The 26,448-nt window shown below is 43.8% G+C and overlaps 1 protein-coding gene across 1 annotated transcript in view; it reads left to right on the forward strand.

Annotated features, from left to right (window-relative positions):
* The window catches only part of LOC146866082 (uncharacterized), a 666,825-nt gene that overhangs the window by 412,671 nt on the left and 227,706 nt on the right, over nt 1–26,448 (forward strand). The window contains exon 8 of the mRNA XM_085633172.1: nt 24,950–25,119. Within this exon, the coding sequence (XP_085489298.1) occupies nt 24,950–25,119 (170 nt within the window). The remainder of the gene's footprint in view (nt 1–24,949; nt 25,120–26,448) is intronic.

Genomic DNA, 26,448 nt, shown 5'->3' on the forward strand with positions numbered 1-26,448 from the left:
CTGTCTGAGGAGGTAGGGGTAGAGGTCCTGGCCCCTGTGCCCAGCCGGCTGCAGACCGGGGCAGGCGGGCTTGCCTTAGGCGGATGTATGACGATGCAACGCAAACAAACACAACGCACACCATTACATCGCATTCCTCACATCGCACGCACCGTTACATCGCATGCATTCACCACGCAAACCATTACTTCGCACTGCGCCCCCACATGCATAAAAAAAGACCTTTACAACGCACACAAAGACCACGCATTCTATCACACCTCAAAATTCTCCCTAACAGCCCTCCAAACACAGTACAACGCCCTGACACTTCCCTCTACCCTAAGACGTGAACAGTAAAGGCTAAACAGTACCATACACGAACATTAACCCTAAGCCCTAACCCTAAAGCCTAAAACACTACCATGTACGAATCCTAACCCTAAGCCCTAACTCTAAAGCCTAAAACACTCCCATATTCGACTCTTAACTCTAAGCCCTAACCCTAAAGCCTAAAAAACTACCATATTCGACTCTTAACCCTAAGCCCTAACCCTAAAGCCTAAAACACTACCATATACTACTATTAACCCTAAGCCCTTAACCCTAAGCCTAAAACACTACCATATATGACTCTTAACCCTAAGCCCTAACCCTAAAGCCTAAAACACTCCCATATTCAACTCTTAACCCTAAGCCCTAACCCTAAAGCCTAAAACACTACCATATAAGACTCTTAGCCCTAAGCCCTAACCCTAAAGCCTAAAACACTACCATATACTACTATTAACCCTAAGCCCTAAAGCCTAAAACCCTCCCCTCCACTACACTCCCCATAACTACCCTAAACCCTAAAACATTACGAGTACAGCATCGTCCTTACCTGTCTCTCGTCGAGGTTCCAGCATTGTCTCCCCGCCGTCCGTGTCCCGGCGCCTGTGTTCTAAAAGCACCCGCGATGTAATGGCGCCCGCGATGTAAGGTTGTGCGTAGTGAACGCACTCATCGTAACATCACGTGCGTTGTGACGGCACGCGATGTGAACGCATGCGATGTGACGCATGCGTTGGGATGGTCGTTCGCCGCCTTAGGCACACCTTCGGCATGCCAGCTGTGCATCTGAATACCTGGCCTCATTAAAGAGAGTGCCGGTCGTAATGCTAAGAACCTATAACGCGAACCAAAATGACTCCTGCTTCCGTGCTATCGGGTTGGCTTTGAATACTGCCAAAATGTCCCGAAGCACTACCTAAAGTGCTAAGAGTGCGAACAACAAATGTGCAAAGTAAAGTAAAAACTACAGGCAAGAACGTTTAAGTACCCAGCCCTCCTGTTGTCTCCCTCAGATCCGATAGTCCAACCACCAGTTCAAGCCCCACGCCAATATTAAAATAGTTTTAAAATTAATTATTCCTGCAATCCTACAAACATAACTTCATAAGCAGATGTTTGTAAGGAGTTTGAGAATCCTTACTCACGCTCTTGTCCTCACCTTAAAAGGCTCACCTTTTGTGATGTTACTAGCAAAGTATATGCTTCCTCGCAACCCCCCTCATCGTGCCCATGGGACATTTGGCTACCACTACATGCTTATTGATAGCAACACAAACAGCATTGGGAGGTCTGAAATAGATCCCTAGCCGGCAGGGCTTATTGCCCTGACATACATACATGACTCACTGTTGCCCTGTAGATGTTTGTGTACTCCTGCCTTGCTTGTGGGGTTTTGCTTACCTATTGTTTATCCTTGTAGTGTGGAACAATTAAATGATGTGCATTATATTTTGCATTGATGATGTTATTATCCGATTGGTCCTTCCACTGTTGCTGTTATCACCCGCCTATATGTTCCTTCCCCCACATAGTGGGATGCTATGTATGTCTTTTGTTTACTCAAAAATGATCAATAAAGTAAAAAAAAAAGCTTTATGTAAGCATACTTTCTCATAACTTGGCTTAGGAAAGGTATATGAAATCCATCTTCCTTTTATTTTGGTAGGTGTGAAAATGTACCTCATTTGTGGACTTGTTTACCACTTAGATGATTTTTCATAAAAGTTGTTAATCTGCCTGGGCAGCTTCCAAGCTGGATCTTCCATGTACCCTCAGAGTCACCATAATTTGGTTCCCCCATTCCAGAGACATAGTGTCAATGGCACCAATCATGGACCTCCTAGTGAACAGCAGTGTAAGGTCTCTGTGCACTGCAACCAAGGCTATGTGCGCAAAGAAACTGACCATACATGTGAGTGCAACTACAAAAAGCTGTGGCAAACATCATTTCGAACTTTTTTTATGATGAGTGAAAAGGTATATTTCTACACATACAGCGCCATGCAGTAGGGTCTTGAGACAGTTTTGCAATGTAGATACACACACTATGACATAAATTATTTACACAGGCACATACAGTCCAGGTTTAGAAAAGGAATAGACTTCGAAGGTTGTACCATTATAAGACGTTGCTGAACATTCTCAATTACTTTCTCACCCTCGGTATGTAGAGAATGTTTTAGCCAGTCTCCTTGTTGATACATGCATGTGTTTGAGGCAGTTTGCTAGTAAGCACACACTTTGATCTTGGCCCTTTGGTGACAATTTGCTGATAACATTCCCTGCAGTGCAATTTTAAATGTAGTCCTTACATTATTGCACATAAGCTGTAGTGCATTGAGTGGGATGAAATTGGTGAGGGACCTCTAAAAGCTGCATGGCAAAAAACGTGTAACTATGAACACTTTCTAAGAGCTATGGCTGAAAAAATGTGAACCAGAATCCTGTGCCTCACACAGCAGCCCACCTTACCAATATTTGGTTGCCTATAAGTTTTCTGTTACTATTTCCAGACATAACACAACAACTGACCTACACCTAGAACAACTCGGACCTTTTTGCTTTGACCATGCTTGTTAACTATATCAAATAGACGAGTAACAATGATTTTGTTCTGATCATGAGATCTCAAAATTTCTACCCTTCACACAAATTTTCACTGCATTCTATCATTGTCAGACACTTGGGCCCTTTTTTTCCCCACAACGTCCTGAAATCCTCCACATGCATATCACACGTTACCTCTTTCCTATTCAGAAGCATCTTTTCACTCTCTTCTGCACATACTTCCCTTCATTTCATTTAATTCAACATCCCCATTCACCTGTTGTAAACTCTGCATTTTGCTCTCCTTTGGTGCCGTCTTATTTTAAAAGCTGTGTAACTCCTCCACACACTTACAATTTGCACATATCTGACCTTTCCTCTCTGTGGTCTGTAGAGATGTCAATAAACTGTGATACTCACACAGGAGCACAATGGTAGCCAATGCCACCCTTAGCTTGATGCTTTAGCCACAAATGAGAACAGTGGAAAACCATGACAAGATGAAGGAGGTAAGAAGGGATCTATAGGGAGAAGAACCTGCAAATGTTGACACGTGGTTAGACCCTGACTTGGCAGGTGGGGACAGTAATTGGCATAAGGGTAAGTAAATGTTCCCACCTCAGATCCTGGGATTTCTAGACCTAGCAATGAGATGGATTTTGTTTTTTGGCGGAGCAAAGTCGAGTGGAAGGAGGTGGGATAGGAAGAAAGGACTCTGAGCTGTTACCCAGGAAAAGAAGGGCAGAGTTAGGGCATCACCTGAGATCACTCTGTAACAAGACTTTGTATTTATCTCTGGAAAGTCCTATCAAACAGAATGTAGTCTTGAAGCCGCAATTACAGCTCAGGAGGACCCAGTTCATTCATTGGAGCAAAGCTGGTAATAGAGTATTGTTTATCCTGGGTCAACTACTGAAGATAGTTGTTGGAAACGGGTAGCGTGGTGCAGAGCGGGTGGGCCAAACTCCCGAGGAAATGTGCAAAGCATCCACGCAGTACACACGGGCGACCCACAAGGCACACTCCAAAAACAGACGCTACACGAGATTGTGTAAGAATAACTTCTGTATTGTAGAAACACAAGGTCATTTCAGTAATCTCTATAATGCGCCAACTGGCGCCAGGTCAATATTTACAGGGGAGAGTATATACATGGCAGGGCCAATCGGGCCCCTGCCAGAACCATTGCGACATACAAAGAAAATGACGATAAGTCCATCAGCCTTAATTCCTGCAATTAAAACACATCAGGGCGTAACATTAGGCATTACGACGGAATAGCTGCAATGAAACATCATGGCATCACCATATGCATAAACGATATGAATAACCCCTTAGGTAGGAAAGCTGTAAGGGGAAAACATCCGGCATCCACCTGTGGGCATAAACAAAGTAGGCAGGAACCATTAGGCATCAAACGGACAGTGGTCAGGCATACAGCCTGAATTAGCACCTTATGCCGGCCATCACAGGGGACCTGGAACATGAATACCATGGGCATATACCTGGAGCATAGGAAGCTTAGGCATCAACATGCAGCAATGCAATAAGCATAAAAGTGTTAGCATTGGCACATTAGCATGAAACTCATTATGCATAACATCAGGCATAACATATATGAGCGTGGAAGCAAAACCTTAGGCATGATGCGCACATCTCATTAACAGGAATAACATTCCACGTAGGCATAACCCTAGAACATCCGGGCAATAATGTTAGGCATGAGAACCCTGAAGCGCTGAAACACATTACGCCTATTATCGGCATGCCTCACATGAGGCATAAACACATGACAGTAGGTATAACAACATGTGTCCTGCACCTCTCCTGGGGGATAAACATTGTAGGCATACACCTATGCGTTAGGCATCAACAGGGGCATAACACAAAATTTAGCAAATGCATCCACCTTGCCTATAAACGCATTAGCTTAGGGCATGAGAACCATATCCTTAGTGTCCCAACACGTTATGCACACATCATGGCATTCCGCCTAAACACGCCCAAGGACATTGCAGCTGCCCACTGTCCTGTGGGGCAGCTGTGTAAAGTAAATCAGGCCCATACGGGGAACATGGGAGCCCCTCCTCTGGGACTCTTACCTTACAGTTCGGCCCCAAATGTTGCGTTTGGTAGCCCCTCTTCTGGAACTCGGGAAACAGCAGACTTGCTCACGCTGCGACAACAAGCACTGGCACCGGGGGCGGGCACCAGCAATGTGCCCCGACAAACCCCCCAACCACCAGCAAACCGAGCCCCACTCACCGGGACTCCTCGCGCTGTTCCGGGCTCTTCTCTCGGCAGGCGGGGTGGTCTTGCGGTAGGCTTGGACACGCGGGGCTCTCCTCAGCTCATGAGAGCCCCGCCAGCAGCAGCAGCCGCGCCTCGCTGGACTTCACCCGGGGCAGGGACTCTGCTCCCTGGATCCATGTGGACAGCAAGGGGGCCTGCGAGGCTTCAATCGGGCCCCTGCTTCTCGGGCTGCGCACACAGGGCTCTCCTCAGCACATGAGAGCCACCTGCAGTGCTCCGCCCGTCTTCACCCGGGCCCCCTCCTGGGAACCGGGGCTTCAATGAAGATCCCGCTCCTTCCCGGGGCTCTCCTCTGCTCACGGAGAGCCCCCACCCACCCACTTCCGGCTAGCTCGGCGGAGGTCCCGACTTCTGCCGGGTCGCCGCGGGCAGCGCGGCGGCCCTGCTCTTCTCTGCAACCCGGGTTACGGTGGTGATTCCGGGGCAGTTTTGAAGTGCGGGGTAGGCTTCCGCCTTCAGCTGAAAACACTTGCGGGGTAGGCACCCGCGTGATGGGACACTTGCGTGGTGGGCACCCACCTAGACACACGTATGGGGTAGGCTCCCGTTACGTTTTAACCATGAAGCGGGGTGGGCCTCGCGTCTGTTCCTTAAGGCGCTGGCATGCGGGGTCAGCACCCGCTTCCTTCAGTGAAGTGCGGCAATACGCGGGGTGGGCTCTCGTCGTATTTTCTTTTTTTACGTGTGGAGGCAGCTCATACGCAGGGTGGGCACCCTCCCACTTTTACAATGCACAGAGCGTCGCCATTACGCGGGGTTGGTCCCGCGGCGCTTTTAAGTAAAAGCAGTTCTTCCTGGCTACACAGCGCTGCTGGGTCATTAAGTATAGCGCTTCACAGGCGCTAGGCAGCCCCATCAGCTTTAGGGGCAAAAGGTAGTGCTCCTCTTCTCCTGAGCACTCAGCACATAGCGCCGCCCACACCAAGCGCTAGATAGCAGGCAGGATACAGTCACTCCAAGCGCAGCGCCCACCAAATATGGTGCTCACCTTATGCAGGGCACGCAGTCAGGGTCCCACAAGGCGCTAGGGTGCAGGCAGGAAGCACAGGCCAGTCCAGTAGAGCGCTCTTCTTCCTCAGGCGCTAGTCTGCAGAGCAGCAGGCACTCGGGAGTTGGTCTCCCTGGTTTTCCTCACACTGGGCAAGGTCAGACAGGCAGGCAGGATTACTCAGCTTTCTTGGGGACAGCAGAGCCTCAGCTCAGTTGGCCACAGTAGTGTAGTCTCCTCCAAGCTCCAACCGCCTATGCTCCGGCAGAGGTTTCCCCTGGTCCAGTGGTGCCCTAGCTATGGCTCTCCCTGGCCCTGTGGACAGCAGAGGGGTGCAGATAAGCTCAGGGCCCAGCACACAGGCCCATGTGGCGGTACCTCCTGGCAGCAGGTCCCCTCTCTCTCAGGTCCATGCACATGGCAGCCCAGCTCCGCTTTTTATATGCCCCTCACCCCACCTACCAGACAGTGCCAGAAGCTTCTAGAAGCGTCTGGGGAAACTGGTTCTAACTGGCCTAGGGGAAGTGTCCAGCACCCTGTCTACTAGGTTTCCCTCCAAAAGCTGGGGCTGCTGGGAAGCAAACAACTAGACTGGCAACCCAGCTTCTGCAGACAGGCACAAGCACTCAGCAATGGCGTCCATTTTAAAAGTGACATGTTTAAATAATGAAAGTCAGTCTGCGCACGCCATTGCACAGCATGTATTGTGGCATCTCACACCACACATGGCCCATACATTTCTCTACCATGGAGGAGATAAAGGTGTGTATTCACATGATATGTTGCTTCCCACAAAAGTGAAAAGATTCAGGGAAATGGGCCAAGTCCAACAATAGTGTAAACACCAAATGGTGGCAAGAGTTATTCAGTTTGAAATCCAAGAGAATATCTCAAATAAGTTTTTAACTTCACACAGAGCAATAATATTTTTCTGACAAGATTTTCTTTGGTTTAAAATCCTGATGATATTCTAAAAATACTTAACTTCAAACTGCGCAAGATTGTCCCATTATCGGGTGTGGCTAGCCTTCCAGTTGAGCTTAAGTTGGCTACAATATCAAAAATAATAGGTGAACTTACCACTTTCCTATAGCGCTTAAAGCAAAGCTTTGCACCGTCTCTTTCCTTAAAACTCACTTTGTGCAAGAAGACATATGAAGATATGGAAAATGCTAGACCATCAAAGCAGAGATCCTACTGCTGACTGGGAGGTTCGACAACTGGTAGTTGGGAACAGGTGAGGCCTCCCTCTATAGACATGCCCCATCTAAGGTGACTGTTGCCTTGTTTTGGGAATGGGCGGAGACTCCCTTTGGCAGTTGGGAACAGGTATGGCCTCCCTTTCGCAGTTGAGAACAGTCAGTGCCTCCCTTTATAGACAGGCCCCCGCTAAAGATTGTTTTTCTGGAAGGTGCACAGTAGGGCAACATTTGACCCCAGAATAAGCGGAATGAAAGTGTTTGAGGCCATAGCATTTCCTTTTGCAAACAGTTGCTTGCCAAATGGATGCAGTTTGATAATCCATGCTGCAGTACATGAAGAATGCAGTTGGTGACCAGGCGCAGGTTGCCTTATGTATGTACAGTGCCTTTATAAAAGCAACAAGATTCTGACAGTGGGAGTCTTGACAAGAGAACCAAAGATATAGTGCAAGTAGTCTAAACACCTCTAGGACCCACTGACAGTCACTGTGAGAAACTGGCACTGCATTCTGCCTCAACTCTAGAGATCTCAATCACGTCCCATCCTAATCAAGCACCCACAATTTCTACTCAATAACACAACTGGAAGCAACTTGGTTCATAGTATGCACAGCACAAGTATCACATGTTGTTTAAAAAAACTACAATTACACAATGTTTGGAAAAGCAAATCTTCCTATGAAATTTATGATGAAATGTACCTCAGTTTATTTTTTATTTTTTATATGGATTGATAATGAGATGACAGGATCTGTGTGGCAGCGGGCGAACCACAGCTAATCTTATGGCAAGCCACACCTTGCTGAGCAAGAAATGCACAGTGCAATGTACTAAAGAAAAATACTTGGAGCTACTTAATCAAAAGATTTAGGTGATCCTCTAAGCCTAAAAGTTTGGGTATCCTCAGCTACAATGTACACACATACACAGCTATGCTTGTGTCTTAGTAAATGTGTAAGGTAGCTCAGATGGTTAAAATGCACACTGCAGAGATCTGCAGCTTGCAGATCACAGGCTTGAAAACTGATAGTGTAACTGATACTGATATCTTTCAAAATGCAAAACAGCCTGAACCCTTCCTTTTTTGTAAAAGTGTTCTTTTCCCATGCAGGAGAATCCTGAACAACATGTATAATGGATGCAGGGTTTGAATATCTTTAAATACAATTGATACCAGGGTGTGTGTGGTGTATTTTCAAAACACCTGTAATTGCAGTAGTATGTACTGTCCTGAGATTTTACACACTAGAATCTATTTTACTGCATTTAAAAAGGAAAATGCATTTTTAAATTAAAGACATAGAAAACCTTATTTTAGGTAGAAAGAAAATCTAAATGAACCAAATGTAGACTAAGTGTTTACTCATGCTCAGGCAGTTGTGCGGCAATGACTCATGATAATGATCATTTTAAATTCACTTTCCGGCTCAAAAATACAAACTTCTATCAATGCTAGCAGTGACACTTAGCTCAGGGTTATGCAATTTATGCATATTTTTGGTAAGACCAGTATGCAGAATGGTAGCAGCCAGTAGAGTAGCAAGGATGTCAGGAACCCTGGAGCAAACTAAGAAAATGGACACATTGACTGCTGTTGGGATCGTATAAGAAAGCATATTACAGCAATCAATGGTAGCCACGCCCCTGATTGTAGCATCAGATCATACAGAGTGCATGAAGAGAGACTCTAAAACAAAATGCTCAAAGGTAATGGCAGCGACAACATTAACAATAATGCTAACAAACTGAGGTATTGTTAACTATCTCAATACAAAATGGTAAAAACGAGTTGACATGAGGTAAGGAGATAATGAACACGTCGCTCTATCCAGTGTTTGAGAAGGAGTTCTGAAATTATGTTTACGCTTTCCAAACCACTATTACAGTCTGGAATTTGTCCAGTTTCAAGTGCAACAACAGCCACATCGAGCAAAACTAACTACATAGCCAGTCATCACCCCAGATGGAACCATTGCACCATGAAGTTCATCTACTCAGGGGCACCATTGGACCCCTACCGCCACCATGACTACTCGGGAAGACTGCAACCCGTCAGTGCCACGCTCACATCCATTCTGAATGACTCACTCTTCTGTGGCCTTCCCAATTACTTTAAAGCACGCAACTGCCCTCCAATTGCTGAAGAAACCCTCTATGGGCCCTTCAACTCTTGCCTACTACCAACCAACCTCCGTGCTACCATTCCTGGCCAATATCATAGAGAAAACATCAACAGGCGCTTCACCAAATACTGAATGACCACCAACTCGTCAATTCTATCACCGAACCACAGCATGTAAACTGCAGTGGATGACATTTGCATGACTCTGGACAGAGGCGACATTGCTACATTCATCCTCCTGGACCTTTCTGCAGTGTTTGACACAGTCTTCCACCCCATCCTCATTTAACGCCTACACAACATCGGCATCCAAGGATATGCACTCCGATGCTGATTCCTGACTGTAAGGAGCCAGTCAGCCAGCTTGGCAACATAAACCTTATATGCAAAGTTTCGCATGGATCATCGGTAAGCCTGACCATCTTAAACACATACATGATCCGTCTTGCCAGCATCATCCGCTCTCACATCAACGTACTCTCTTACGCCGATGACACAGAAGCCTGGCCGGAGTTTGCGGACGGACAAAAAAACTCTGCCAAGCTACGTGGAGTTCCACGAGCGGCCGAGTGGGTTACCTCACACTGTTCGCACTGATTTTTAGTGTTGGGTATATGTCCCGCAGTGTGAAATGAGCACAAATGGCATCTTGCACAGTGCAAGAGGGCACTGCTTCTTTCTGCTGCTTGAGTAGAAATTCTACTCAAGCGGCAGCTTACTCAACGCGAACAGAAGGTTTCTTAATGTGAGCAGTAGCGACCATCCGCGACCGCCCGCTTTGACATATCTCGCAGAGAAGTGACCTAGCATTGGAATTTCCTCACTCGCATTTGCCAACTTACCATTGGCAAGCACAAGCGAGGAAAAACCTCTGCTCCATGGAGCAGAGTTTTTTGGAACTCTGCGAGCTCCGCAAAGTATGGAGTGCGGAAAACTCAGCGAACGGAGAGGAGTCACAACCCAGGCTTACACATAACTCATTCTCTGCCCTATGGACAAGATGCCCATTACCCAGATCAAGTTCAATGCTTGTATGACCGAAATTGTCCACTGGTTGAAGACCAACTGTCTGAAGCTGAACACTGACAAGATCAAAATCGTGATATTTGACACCACTTCACCTTTGGACTCCAACTGGTGACCAGTAGAGCCAGTACCAACACCCACCCACACCACCTACGCCAAGAACCTCGACTTCATCATGAATAGCAAAATTGACATGATTGCCCAAGTCAGCGCCGTCACTGCCTCACGCTTCCATACTCTGAAGATGCGGAGGAAGATTTTCCAATGGCTCCCAATCAGCACCTAGAACACCATCATGCACACCCTTGTCACAAACAAGCTGGGCTATGGGAACACTGTCTCTGTCGGGATCCACAAACAACTGACCAAAAGGCTTCAGACCATTCAGCACTCAGCATCCATAATCACTCTGAACTTCCCACGCTTTACTCAATCACACCACACCTGAAGGCGCTCCACTGGCTTCCCATATGTGGACAAGCACAATACAGACTCCTCACCTACACATTCAAGCATTACATACCACTGACCCAACATACCTCATCAATTGTATCTGTTTTCACAAACTGTCCAGACATCTCTGCTTGTCTGAACTTCTACTTACACACAACCCACACACATGGAAAACCTAATCCGGTGATTAAGCTTTCAGCTGTATGCTCCTAAAGCGTGGAACAGCCTGCTGCTACATGTAAGAGCCTCATTCTCCCTTCTTGAATTCTGCAAAAAGCTTATGACCTGGCTTTTTGAGTATTCCCACTAGTCCCTAAGTTTAGCTAGACACACACCTGCTCAGCACCAAGATACTCTCTAGGGTGCTAGTACACTCTAAAACACAAGACAACACAACCCATTGGCTGTCCACTTATAAAACACGAACAATGTCCAGAGCACAGACTTCAAACAAACCATTATCACCAGACCTTAACATGGGCGTCAAATTCATTAAAATACCAATGGTGGCAGAAGTGACATGACACACCCTTTGACCTTCACTTTGACTCACACACATACTTACACATACACACAGCTTCGGACATACACACACTTTCTCTAAAAAACACACTTTCAACCACAAGCACACACACAACATACATTATTTTCTTGCCAAAGCTGCCATCAAAGGCATTATTCCAGCTAATTGTTCTCCAATGTTATTATACCAATAGTCAATATTTTAATACTGTTTACTATTAGTGTAATAAAAAATTGATAGAAAGCAGTCCCAACCAACATCCATTTGGACGAGCAGCTGCTGTGTTCCAATACTGAGTTTGCCACCTCTGAGGCCAGGGGTCACAAAGGAAGTGGCAAGGATCACAAGGTACCTGGTGACCCCTAAATGACGTACATGAGCCTTAACTGCAACAGGAACGATATCCTCAGTCATGAAGAGCACAAACAAATGAGTGTTTGCAGGGTTGGAGCACCTGCTACTGCTGTTGCTGCACACTTCCAGTACTGGTACTACACTGTCTGTTCAGTGCCCTATTGATAAATGATCCTGAGGGGTTAGTAGACCATTAAGCCTTGTTTATATGTCTTCACATCCACCAGCAATAACCACAGTAAAACTCTTGAACATATGTGACAACAGGTGTGATGCAGTGATAAAATGTGTGCACCTTATACTCCAACCAAATTCATAGATATAGGAAAAAGTAAAATTAACCAAAACAAACTAATGCCAACAAAGAACTACATTCATCACATAGTTCACAACAGACTCTTTCCTTTCACAAACTTAGACAGCGATACTCTTTCAACCTTTCCTATTTCAATGGGATCAAGCACAACAAATACATGTTCCTGGGAGTAAATAGACAGAATTGTGTGACAGGTATGTTACCACGTTATTGCTCGAAAGGGTGTTTTAACGTTAACATCACTATTTGGAAAATATTAAATACATTATGTGTTTGGGTCTTTTTAGCTTTATTAAGACCTATAAACTGACCTGCTTGGATCACATGCAAAGGACAATGAGCTGGAATAAATCGTAAAAAGAAGCTAGTCATCTCACTTAATCACTGCGTTTTAAATCAACGCAAATGGCACCTTAGCGGAGACACAATTGATGAAACACCTGCATAAGTGTATTTAGGAGTCAAGAAAGATGCAAGAGCCGCACATGCACCCCAAAGAGAGGCGATTAAGGGAAAAGTGCAGGCACTCAACCATGCCTTTACAACGCTAGCAAGATCCATTCGGGGGCACAATCTCAAACCATTGGTAGCAGTAATGAAGGCTAAACTGTTACCTACCATCTCATATGGATCGGGAATAATGATAGGAGCAGAGGCCAGCTTCCTTGAATAAATCATGATAGGATCTTATGAACAAGCCTTCCGGCTACCCACATCGGCATCGCCCAGCCAAGTCAGGCTGGGATTCTCACTGACCAAAATGTCACTTGCCAGGCCTGCGGCATTTGTTAAATGCTGCTACAAACTGCGGTTAGCTGCCGAGGGTACACTGGCTAATCTAGTCTGGTCTGCAATCAACTCCAAAGAGGGAAGGGTGAATATAAAAAAATACCTTGAAAAAACATCAAGATGCTCCAGTTGGGCAACCTATGGGACCTTAATATATCTGGACAAGCTTTCAGAAGAGCAGCAAATAATTCAGTTAAATTGCAAAGTTGGATAAACGATAAAGATACGTGGTTTCAGCTGGTACTGAAATCTTACAATGCCCAAAGAGAGTCTCCCCTCCTGGAGGTCACTTAACCCCCTGAAGATTAAACAGAGATTATTGATATTAAGATTTAGCAATATTCCAACCTTAGACTTTCTTCCATAGTGGAAGGAAGGTGGCCAAAGAGGAGACCAGAAATGCCGCCTATGTCATCAGGCAGGTGAAACGTTGCACCTTGTCATTTTAATCTGCCCTGCTCTGGCCCTACAGCGAAGAAGCATGTTGAAAAAAGAATTCAATGCACTAGGGATCTGGTCCAGTAGTTCAGCTCTAAGTGAGTCATTAGATCCAAGGAATGCAATGCTTAACATTCAATTGGTATAGTTCTTGGACATTTTTAAATCACTTGCCAAAGCAGATCTATGGACTTAAGAGGTGGTCAAGACAGATGGAAAAAAAGGCCCCTAATAAGAACTTTTTGAAATGCACTTACATTATGGTGGGTTGCTAGGGACTATGAAATGTTGTTGTTTCCTATCCCGCCAGGTTGGGTATCTGCTCAACACTCCCCAAAATGTTCTTATGAACAAATATTAGCATTTTTGCATGTTTTGTGCACATTTGCACACTGCATAGGCCACCGCCAGCTCTACATATCAAATATCAGTACTTTTTGCACTTTTTCCATAATTTTGCTCATTGTATAGGCCTCCTGCCATTTTTGTATTAGTGGCCGCTGACGAATAAGAAAGGAGATCCGCACAGTTTCACTTTATGCTCTACCTCACACATGCTGGCAACATTATACCGAGCCAAATTGCTCTTCTTGCATAATTGTGCACATTGTATAGGCCTCTGCCTTTTTTCTTTTAGTACAGGCAGTTATGGGATGGCAGATAGATTTAGAGCTATTCATCTTGTCCTCTGCACACTGACTAAAAAAGAAAGAAGGCCCTTTTAACGGTCGCAAAAGGGTAATCGGGCTGTTTGCAACCGCTAAAAAGGGTTGTGGTATGTACAAACCCCATTTTGCGAATCGGTGACCTATTACCAACTTGCAAAATAGGGTTTGTGAGTCGCTATTAGGAATGGGCGTGCCAACGCGTCCCTTCCTAATACCGAGTCGCACTGATATGCAAAACAATCGCAGTTACCACCTACTTCAAGTAGGTGGTAAGCCAGTGGAAAATGGGAAGGGGTTCCCCTTTGTGAATGTATGCAAAAATATTTTTTAAGGCAGGTAGTGGTCCCACAAACCACTGGCTGCATTAAAAAAATGAAAAGAAAACTTTTTTTTTCTTTTAAATGCATCTCGTTTTCCTTTTAGGAAAACGGGCTGCATTTGGAAAAAAAACTTTACTTTATTTAAAAAGCAAACACAGACATAGTAGTCTGCTGTCCCCAGCAGGCCACATCCCTGTGATATGTGAAATTCCGAATGTGTCGCAAATTGCGACCTACCTCATTAATATTAATGAGGTAGGTCTTTAGCGACCCTATTAGTAATTTCAAACACTGTCTGAGACACTGTTTTATATTTCATTTTGCAAGTCACAAAACTTTGCAATTTGCGACTCGCAAAATGAAATGGTCGTGCATCTGGTCCAAGATTCGCAGGATTGCACTTTACACACTACCTCGCACATGCTGGCAACACTAGAATTAGCCAAATTGCACTTGTATATATTAATTGCATATGATTGATTATTCTTCTCCCAATTTGTATCCTATTTATGTGCCTTGAATTGTACTTTTTAATGATGTTTATGTTTTTATAGACTAATAAATTAATATTTACTACTACTACTATAGACTCCAATGATGCAGATGATCTGTTGGTGAGTTTGCAAGTTTATCAATCTGTTTTGCTGTCCATGAGAAAAAGAAAGATGCATAGCTGTGCAGCCATTATGGTGTCTTCTTATGTCATAGAGCACAGTGGCAAGGTTTGACCACTAAGCCTTCCATAGTTCAGTTGGTAGATCGGAGGACTGTATTGGAATAATGCACATCTTCAAGTTGCTGTTTCAAATTTCCCTAAAAGGGCTTTTGCAATACTAGCTCTTTTCCATCTGCTTAGCAAGCCAGACATCCTTGTATTTTACGGAGTCACACACCGTGGCTTTTTCTGTCTCACCTGCTCTCTTTACCTTTCACAGTCCAGCTCCCCCTTCAGCTCAGAGAGGAAAAATTCTTCCAGTCCCTTTGTGCAGCTCCAACTGCAATGTCAAATCATCTAGAGTGAGGGGCACCTCGTCTGGAAATGAAGACCAGTCCCTTGCATGAAGTGAGACTCCCTTTGCATTTTAGTGCTGCAATAAGCTGCCTCCTTTGTGTGATGAGAGGTGGTTGTTGGGACTTTGACATCTACTGCTGGGGAGCTGTTCTGAGAGAGGTAGCTATGTTATGTTATGTGTACTTGTAAAGTGCACTATCACCCACAAGGGTATCCTGGCACGGAACTGGTGTGTGTTTAACCCTGCCTATGGTAGGTTGGTTAATTGTAAAGCCAGGTCTTCTGCTTCTTGTGGAATTCAAGAAGGGAGAAGGAGGCTCTGATGTGGAGTGGGAGGCTGTTCCATGCTTTAGGATTGATGTAAGGCAATGCCTTTCCTCCTGATCTGGCTCTGTGTATGTGTGGGGTGTATGTGAGTAGGACTCCTGCGGAGCAGAGGTGTCTGGGTCATTGGTGGAAGGAGAGGTGACTGTTCAGGAAGGTGGGGCATAAGTTGAGTAGTGCTTTGAATGTTTGTGCGAGGAGTTTGTAATTAGTGTGTTTGGGTATCAGGAGCCAGTGGAGCTTCCTGAGGTGTGGTGTGATGTGAGTTCTGTGTGGGAGGTTGAGTATAAGTCTGTTTGCCAAGTTCTGGATGGTTTGTAGTCTTCTAGTGAGTTGCTTGGGCATTACAGAGTATAGGGTGTTCAACTTGCTGGTGACTAGGGCATGCATTACAATTTTTCTAGTGTTGCTTGGGAGCCATTTGAAGATCTTCCATATCATCTTCAGTGTGTGGAAACAGGATACAGTAAATGATGTGATTGGCTTGTGCGGTCATGTCCAATTTTGCTGTTGAAAATTATTCGGAGATTCCTGGCGTGGGTGCTAGATGTGGGTTTTGGTCCGAGTTTCGACAGCCATCAGTTGGAGTTTGATGGTAAAGCACTCTTACCGAAGATCTCTGTTTCTGTCTGGATGGTGTCAAGCTTGAGACAGTAGTCTTTCATCCAGTTAGTGACTTTAGTCATGCAGGTGGTGAACTTATTTCTTGTGTTGGTGGTCATGTCCAAGATGGAGAGAATAAGTTGTGCATCCTCTTCGTAGGAGAGGATGTTTATGTCTTGTGTGCAGATGATATTGGCCAGAGTATATTGTGGTTCAGAAGAAGGAGGGTCAGAGTAATGAACCTTGAGGCACTCCATAGATGAGTAAGGGTGCTTTCAAGGATTAAAGTGCCAGACTAATAACTTATGTTCTATTTGTTAGGAAGGAGCAGATCCAGTGGAGAGCTGGTCCTTGGATGACTTTCTCATGCAGCGTCTGATGAGGATGGGGCTTGAAACCGTGCCAAATACTGCAGAGAGGTCTCGGAGAATGAAGGCTGGCAATGCTCCTCTGTCAAGTAGCATGCAGATGTCATCTGTGGCGGTGATGAGTGCTGCTTCTGTACTGTTGTTGGGCCTGAATCTGAAACTTGTGGTGTCAAGGACCTTTTAAAGTGGTCAGTAAGGCTTTGGTTGATTAGTTTTATTGAGTCCTTTGCTGGGTATGGTAGGAGGGAGATGGGTCTGTAGCTGTAAACCGTGGTTGGGTCAGTGGATGGTTTCTTGAGCTAGGGCGTGATGTTGGCATGTTTCTAGTTGTCTGGAAATGTGGCTGAGTTGATTGAGTTGATGGGAATCCGTGTTAGTTCTTCGCTGATCAGTAGGAGTCCTTTGGTGAAGGCATGATGTGGGCAAGGGTCAGATGGGGCTCCTGAGTGGATGATCTTCATGGTAGCATTGATTTCAGTGGTAGTGATTGTGGGCCGCGAGGTCAGGGTTCGCACTTCGGATGTGATGGGAAGCTGAGTTGCATGCATGTGAGTGTTGAGTGACTGAGGTGGTAAAGGAATCCAATAGTTGGTTGGCATGCAAAATCAACAATTAGTGATCAGCGCACTGCAAATTTATAAATGACTAACACAATGCTGTAATTGCCTTACCAATCATTGCCTCCTTGCATTCTTTTATTGCTAAATGCAGTCATGCGTCATAAATAGGCAGTGCCACAATTGCAGAGACCTGGTTTAGGCAGTGCATACACAGGTGAAGAAGCAGTAGAAAATGACTAATCTTAATGATCCTGACACAGTGGGTCACGTCATGACATAACATGCTAGGGGAAGGGTCAGAAAGGACTCCTTTAAATAAATAAAGTACAGTAAGAGTGCTTGTCTTTTGAATACAGATGAGATTTAGCACAGGAACAAAACATTATCCTCATGGCACACGTCATGCCCATGAGTGCTGAACAATGGTGATCAGTGCATGGTGTTTAGATGCATTAATCTAACCCTGATACACTGCTGTGGTAGAGGAATAAAAACCTGCTGCTCGTGCTCTCCTCTTCCACTGTGGTATGCTCCTTCATCCAAGATTGTCGGCACTGCTCCCTGTGCTCTTCCAAGCCTTCAATATTTTTTTCGCATCTCTCACATTTTAAAAGCAGTGGCTGCAAAAGGTCTCTTACATGATGTGTAAAGTGTGCAATCTTCCCAACAGAGATTGCACACTGGGGAGTGGCGTGTACCCGACAGGGAACACGGCGATTGCACACTTGGGGGTAGTTGGGGTACGATTGTGCACAGGTGCACATCGTACAGGGAATACTGCTAGCAGGTCACTAGTATAACAAAGGCTCCCATTCCAGTTACTTTAGAATATACAGGGGATGGAGGAAGAAGGAGAAATCTGTTGCTGTTTGCCTTGGAAAGGAGGCCTTGGATCCTGCCTTCTCTTATATCTAAACTGTGGAAGGGATTCTCAAGCATTAGGCAGCTAGTCTCCTAACACCTTTGTAGAAAAACAAGCTGCCTATACAGGAATTGATTTTGGCTAGGTTTGGCTGCAGAGGGTGGCTGAGTCTTTCTTCCACTACAGTATGTACCTTGTTATCCTGGAATCTATCCCTGGCAGTGTGGGAGTTTTTGGAGTAACCAGGAGGAAGCTATCCTGCACCCTGACAAGGCTATGCTTGAATGTTTGAACTCCGGAGCACCGGCGCATGGTGATGAATGTTGATGAAGCTATTGGAAAAAGGCAGAGCCTTGGCAGGCAAGATTTCCTTCTTGGCCTACATACAGCTTTTTTTCAACTAAAACAAAGCTTAAGTGGTACTTAGCAGAGAAGGAATACTATCTCACGAAGCCCTGTTTAGCAGCAGCTTGAAGATTTTGAGTTTCCAAAAAATTGACATAGTCCAAACGAAGAAAAGTAGAGCACACAAAGTTGGCAAAGTTGCCATGGTGATGACAGGACTATGGCAATTACAATTTTCAACATTGTTGCACTTGGAGTTTTTGTGGTAATCCAAAATTTGACATACATGTTCTCATGCAGCCTTTTCCAGAAGCAGTGCGTGAACTGAGACTAAGTGTAAACATGAGCGTAAGCAGGAAAAAATGGGCAAATGATCCCAGTGGCCAAGTGACCTCAGAAGCTGCATATTTAAAGTTGCCCCTGTTCAGGGCTTTTGCCAACAAAACTGAGGGCCACAAATTCAGGGGCATAGTATCAAGGACGGCGTTAAAAATGATCGCTGGTTTAGCAGCAGAAAACTGCCGCTAAAGCAGCAATAATGGGCTTGATAATATGCCCTTGAAAATTCCACTAGAAGCACAGGTTGACACCAGAACATGGGCTATTATTGGAATTCTCAAGGGCATATTATAAAGCTCATTATTGCCGCTTCAGCGACAGTTTTCTGCTGCTAAAGCGGCGATAATTTTAACGCCATTTCTTGATAATATGCCCCTTTGACTTCTTTCTAGGAGCTAAGTCCCAAGGTAAAACAGTTCTCTGGGATGAACTATAGACTTTTGCGGAACCATCTAAAGCTGGTTACCCAAAACCCATAAATCTGATCATTGTTTTAGCTCTCCATTGAATCTTATAGCTGCTTTTTAACACCAGCTTGAAAACATTCATAACTCCTGATCCCTTCAAACAATTTTTATCTTGTACAGTGTTGTTATATTTTTATTTGTTTATTTTTACTAAATTCGTTGGGGAATTTTACTGTTTGATTTCTTGGCTTCTTGATTTATTTATGATTTTTGGTGCTGCTTACTGACTTTACATGGATTTTTCTTTGAGGTAAGCTAATTACTTGAGTCAAAGTTATCAGGGGCAAGCCTAGGGTTTCTCATTGAAACCTACTCTTTACTTCATATGATCTGGGTTATTTAACTTCATGGGAGCTTAGCCCTTGCTCTGCAGTCGGTAATAGTTCTCACAGATAAACAATACTTGGTGAAGATGCCCCTGTATGATACCACAGATATACTACAATTCACTATTGATGAGGAGACATGCACTAATATAATATGATTAGATAAAGCAGTGATTCTATGAACGTGGTTAATGGCTATCATAGTTACCTGAAGGAGGTCTGAATATGAGATATTCACCTTTCATTCACATCCCCAGCTGTTTGATAACTTAGAAGGAAACAATGAACTGCGAAGCCAGAACAAATAACTCAAGCTAGGTTGCTTTGGGGGTGCTAGTGACTGCCTCTGTTAAGGATGTGAGGGTTATCAACAGTCAGTGTTCAGGATTCATGGAGGAGTTTGCACAGTTTCTATGGAGATGTCTATAACTAAAGCTTACTGTAAGTACAAGTTAATGGACAGAGTCTGGGCAATAGTGGAGGCTGAATGGTCAGAAGACTTTTGACTGCAGCACTTGTGTGTGCCATTCGTGACCAAGCACATGCTTAGAAGTGTGGAGCAACGTCATGTGGGGGTGGGTACGTGTTTATGCAAACATTGCTACTATTAATGAGTAAAGCTCAGTGAAGGGTGGACCCTGATGACTCTGGAATATTACTGTGAAGGAGGCACACAATAGATTTATCAAGGATACATCAGACTGCAAAGAGCTCCTAGAAAGGTTGAGCCAGATCCAACATAACCAACTGAGTGTAGGTGGAATATTTAAGGAGCACACCTGTGCTAATCAAGTGTGACTACTTTTGTTTCAGCTTGTTTCTTACGTTTTTTAATGTGCACCTTCACTTTTTGTGTTTGCAATGGTAGAAAACTAGAATTCAGACCACGGTATCACTACCACTCTGGCTTCCACTCCTGATGAAACCATGTGTGCCATGGAAAACATGCAAAAATAATTTTGAAATGTATGTATCGACTTCAGCTTCAGTATTTCTCTGATGAGACCAAACAAGCAAGCAGTTACAGTTTTTTTGAGGCGAGTGAGGGTTAGAGTTTTGATAAACAATTTATGCCCCAGGTAATCATAATAATAATATTGTTATTACTACTACTACCACTAATAGTAATTACAATATTAAATATTATTACAGTAATGATAATAATAATATTGTACAATCATCGAGGTCTCAAAATCATTTTAATAATGGTTTATTTTGTTATTATCAAAAAATGTATTGATACTCATTGGACTTCAGAGAGATGAAAGAATGAGTAGGACCTGCTGGATTTTGAACATTCAATCTTTGTCTGCGTGTGGTACGTCAGGCAACACGTATGTTGTTTGGAATGAACTCATGATAAGATTGATGGTTATGCTGCAAGGTTCAGGAGTTTGCTTGTTGCCATAACGTTACCAGATGTGTTGAACTAGGTGCTAAGGAGAGCAGAATAGTTAATATGGTGCTGGAATTAGTGGTCAACAGCCAGTAGTAAGAGATTCCAAATGTTAGATAATTATTGATGAAGATTGAAAGAACACATAGCATCAGGTACCTAAGAGTATGGATTAACGAACGCAACCTTCCAACTACGCATATTGAGCCTTTGGCACCATCTTCTAAGGCTCTAACCTTTGCTTTCCAGCGCCTTATTCAAAATCTTTCTGGTCCTGACCTGACAGCAATCTGCAAAGTTATTGAAAGCAAATTGATCCCCATCCTGGCATATGGAGTATCTGTTTACTTAAATCGTATTATAAGCTGCATTGACCGGGCTCAATGTCAGTGCTACAGGCATTTTTTCAAGCAACCTGTCTGTAATCCGGCTTGTCAAAACTATGTCTAACACACCAGCTTTCTATCTATGTGCTCCAAGTTTGAAATAGCAGAGTAGGGATCGACAAAAAGACACTTGGGACATTATACAGGATCCGAAATCAGATACCAACAAACTTGTCCAGGCGGCCACTGCCCTACTTGCCGCTAGAGACCGCTTGAATCCTGCATTGCCTCCGAAAAGTCTTTCGAAGTTACTGATGAAGCAAGCGAGGCTCTTATCAGCTCAGGAGGACTTAAGTGTCATTAGTAACAAGAAGTATGCTGCCCTGAAAACTGTCTTATCAACCAATGACTCTTCCAGCATACTTATCACTTCCTATAAACTTTAAAGTAAAGTCACAACTAATGCACTTGTGATTCGGCTGATTACAACTCAAAGTGTACAAGTACGGTCGCCTGATTGGCTCCTAGGACGCTTCATGTAGGGGCTGTGGTTTTAATCACAAATTACTTTTACATGTACTTTATTTTTGCCCTTTTCTATATTCACTTAGCTGTCAAAACTCTTTCCAGTTTTCAGGCAATTGAGCATCAGGGCCTGCAACACAGCTGTAATTGAATGTCTTAAAGGTGGCTCGAGCCAATTGACCGCAAGATTCATTAAGTTCATGGAAATTGCTTCATCAATGCTTAAAAATGTTACGCTTTGAAAGTATTAAAGTTACAACTTGAAAGTATTAAAGCACTGGTATGGCAAACTCTTCTCCTTGAGAGCCTAATTAACCCTATGGTAAGTTGGTACTGGTACCTTTTGCACTTCAACTATGGTATATGTAGGGTTTTTCCTTTCTGTAGGTTTTGAGATGAACTTGTACTTTTATTTGTAGGTTTTGACATGCAGTTGTACTTTTATTTGCACTTGTTTTAACTCTCCCATGATCTTTCGCTGTGGCTAGTATGAATGGGTGTTTTTGCTGCAATTTTTTATATTTTAATCATGCTATAAGGTTTCTTTTTTCTTTTTCCTTGTTTGTGGTATTTTCTATAGCTGGTATGTTACAGTTTTTCTATATTCTTGTGCATTTTTATATTGAAATGTTTGCTATGATTTTAATTAAGCGTGCTTTGGTCGATGGGAAAGATTTCATAATGTTGCCAAGCGCAATATAAACAATATGAGAATATAAATATAAACAATATAAACAGTACGAGAAGAAACATTGAAAGATACAGGTGTATGGTAGAAAAATAGGTTCTGTTAAATTGAAAACGGCCATATGCATTTCTAGTTTTATTGGTGAACGATGATAGTTTAGCATGAAGAATTTTGGGAGTTATATTCTAAGTATTTAAAGATAGGTTTGTCAAATTAAAATGTGTTTATTTTCAGCAGTTTTTAATTTGTAAAAAAGATGTCTACTAGAAACTTCAAATTTTCTTTGGTGGCCAGCACCTACTTTAACAGGTGATAACTCCCTCTTCCACCACTGATGACGCTCTGTTTTCTATATAGTATAACTCACAGAGTTCAATTGACTTGCAGGACTATCTGGACGAAGATCACTTAGTGCCATCTGGAAGTTGCGTTATACAGATTTTACAATCATTACCTCCACTGTACTTGCTTTGCTGCACATGGTACAGAAGCTGTCATCAGCTCCATCAAGACGGGCTTGCTCCACATTGAACAATATCTTATTAGCATCCACACTACTATAGAGATAGACTTGTAATATATATTAGCACTGTGGTGGCTTTTGTAAGAGTTAGATCACAAATCACGATTATCACATGAAAGAGACAGTCAATGCCAGACTGCCCTCTGTCATTTCAACTCTCCACTCAGATATATCTGCGAACTTCTGTAGGAGAGTCACAGTCATGCCTTGAGCAAAGCCCAACAGCCAGTAAGGTGCTGTGGCCAGTAGCGTAGCTAGTTTGTCATGGTCCCTAGGGCAAAGAAGGAGGTTGACCCCTTGGCTGATGTTTGAATCATAAAATACAGCAATAATGAGAGTTCAGTGGGCCCCTCCAGCATCTGGACCCTGGTGTCACTGCACCTGCTGCACGAGTGGAAGCTACATCCATGGCTGAGGCGGCGGATCATATGCAATGGAAATTCACAGACTCAGAACACTGGGCTGCTTGCCCACCATGTCTCAAATCAGCCAACGAGGTATGAGGCAACATTGTGAACCATCTGCATGGTGGCATGCAGTTCAGGAAGACCCAACTGCAAGAGGCGGGGAGGCACTGCTGTTAGAGCACCAAAAATGAATGTGCTTTTTAAAGATTCTTTCAAAATAAAGTATGTGTGACTGGCATGGTGTATCAGAGCAGCCCAGGCAAGGCTGAGTCAAGGGCGCCTCTGCAAGGCTCCACAGGCCAATGTTAGTGTCACTGACTGAGGGCAGACGCCCCCTGAAGTCCCCGCCCCCGAGTGCTCAGCATCGACAATCAGTAGCAAAAATGTACTCAGAGATAGTACTCAGAATTGGTGTCATACTTAAAATGCAAGAAGGGAAGTTCTAAGGCGCTTGCGGGAACAACGCAAATGAGAGTCAGATACGGAGCATTAAAGAGTAGCATTAATAAACCATAATCTGGTATATTATTCATATTGTGTCCATCCTAAACTGAATTAAATTATTTCTATTTCAAAGTTGTGTACATCGGGAGGTCTTAGGTAGTAATCTGCTGGGAGTTCTTACTACTTCAAAGAGCATGCTTCCTTTCACCAAATTCAGAAAGCGTGCATGCGTAATATCATTTGCAGAAATATAGAACTTTATGTGTGTGAGACTACTCTAGACAACTGCTTAACCAAAAAAGGGCAGCAAATCGACCCTCACTCTACTTACACAGAAAATGCATACATTCTATTCTCCATTTAGGTTTCCCTTAACTGATTTTTTCCTTAGCTTAAACTTCTCCTTAAACTTAACTCAAGTATTGTGAAATGGTATTGTGTGTCCACAGGATTTGCATTGCGTTTTTTTTATTGTTATAATGCTACTATGATTACAATTGTTATTATTATACTGTTTATTAAATTAGTATTATTCATATTATTATTAACATCACTACTGCTGTCTAAACTATCACTACTACTACTACTAACAATAATAATTATAAAAACAATTTACCCTTTGGAAGCATGCACACATAAGCTAGGACAACACAATGAAACCCAGGGTCAGACTAGCCTATAGGGCAAATAGGCAGGGCGTGTGGACCGTTTTTTTAGTAGCTTGTGGGTCCGTTTTATGACCAGGTGAGCAAGGTTATACCGTTGATTTCTCTGATATTACCACAAGCATTGCCTGCATCAAACACAAATTCCATGCAATCGTCCATACTTTGCAAAATACCCATACAGCGTTACTTTACAAGCTTAAAACTTGCTTGATTTGGAAATTTGGGCCACTCTTTTAGCTATCTGGTTTGCTATTGTAGGACACTTTTATTTTGGTGCCCGGGCCTAATATTTGTCCCATGCCAGCCCTGATGTCACTAATGTTGCTACACATCGCCTGCTAGCGGCCTGGAGAACTTTGAATATCTCTGAAAGTAACCCCATTCTCTTTTTTCAGGGAAGAGAGTTCAGATCCAAAACTGCCATTCCTTGAGTGATGACTGGCTGATCAGAATAGGCCTGTGTCACCCGAGGTCTTTCTCCCTCTACCACTGCCATGATGAGAGCCAGCGTGTCACGGAGGGAGGGCTGAATCAATTCTTTCAGAACTGCAAAGAGACTCTCAAGGTAAAGTAGTAATGGCTGTTTGGGATATATTTCAAAATTTATTTTTGGATGGATTATGCATCCCTGAACTAAACAATATATCAATATTTAAATTTAAAGAGTCTTTAGTGTACCACTGTGTTTCAATATTATTATTGCTGCCTTTAGTTCCTGCTTAGCAAATTCAGCCTACCCTTGTATTGATGCATACCTTATTGCAATTGTAATTGTATATATATATATATAAAATATATTACCTACTGGCGGTCGCCAGTAGGTAGTTATAGTTAGGACCCCTTTTCCATAGGAAAACCTCAACATTCTATTTTGAATAACTTTGGCGCCGGTCGATGAATCCTCGCGAATTTCTCAAAATAGGTGGGGCGCTACGCTCCGCTCCTACCCTGAAAGTCTCGGGGGGATCCGTCAAGCGGGGGCTGAGATAAAAGGGGGGTCCCAAAACGCGTTTTCCCCATGCATTTTTCCATAGGACCTTTAGAACAAGCTACAGCCCGAACGGCTGAACAGAATTACTCGAAATTTGGCAGAGAGGTAGTCCCTAGGTCAAGGAAGTGCCTTTTGTAGGTTTGGTGTAAATCTGTTCAGTAGATTCTGAGAAAATAGCCTTTAAATCAATATATATATCTGAGCCCGCTTACGGTACGCTTACCGTACGCTTACCGTAAGCGTACGGTGGCGTGCGCGAGCGCGATTCTGATTGGCTCTTAGATCTTAGTAAACATTCGAATCGGCCGAAACCAGGAAGCGGCGGCCGCCATTTTGTGTATTTCACTCAGAAAAAAAAGAGTGAAAACAAGAAAAGGGGGCAATGAGGAGAGTTACAGACCCCCTTACATTTGTGAGGGGGTCAAAGAAGGACTGTAAAGTACAAAGAAAACATTTATTGATTTTAAAAAAAATCACGGGGTACGCGTACGGTAAGCTTACGGTAAGCGTACGGTAGAAAAAAAAAAAAAAAATGAAAATCAGATTTAAGTGTTTAGATATTAGGGGGCTCTAAAAAGAGCCGTTGTGTTTATGAAATGATTTTTTAGTGGTACCTACAAGTAAGTACCGATGCAGAGTCTAAGGTTCAAGAGGAAGACTCTGTTCCCTTCATCATTGAAGTGCACACCATCTCCTCTATAAATGTCTTGCATGTCATAACGCAAGTTGTTGTGGTAAATGGCACCCATACCATAGTCACGGAGGAAAGCAGAAACAGATTTGTTGACGTGCTTTCTTGCTTTGTCATCGCACCGCGTGCCCACCGTGCGTGCACGGCACTAACTGCGTAAAGTGGGCGCGCGGTGCGCGAAGCGCACCGCGTGCTCACTGTGCGCGCAGGGT

This window comes from Triturus cristatus, chromosome 2_1 (genome assembly GCF_964204655.1).
Source record: "Triturus cristatus chromosome 2_1, aTriCri1.1, whole genome shotgun sequence".
Taxonomy (NCBI): domain Eukaryota; kingdom Metazoa; phylum Chordata; class Amphibia; order Caudata; family Salamandridae; genus Triturus; species Triturus cristatus.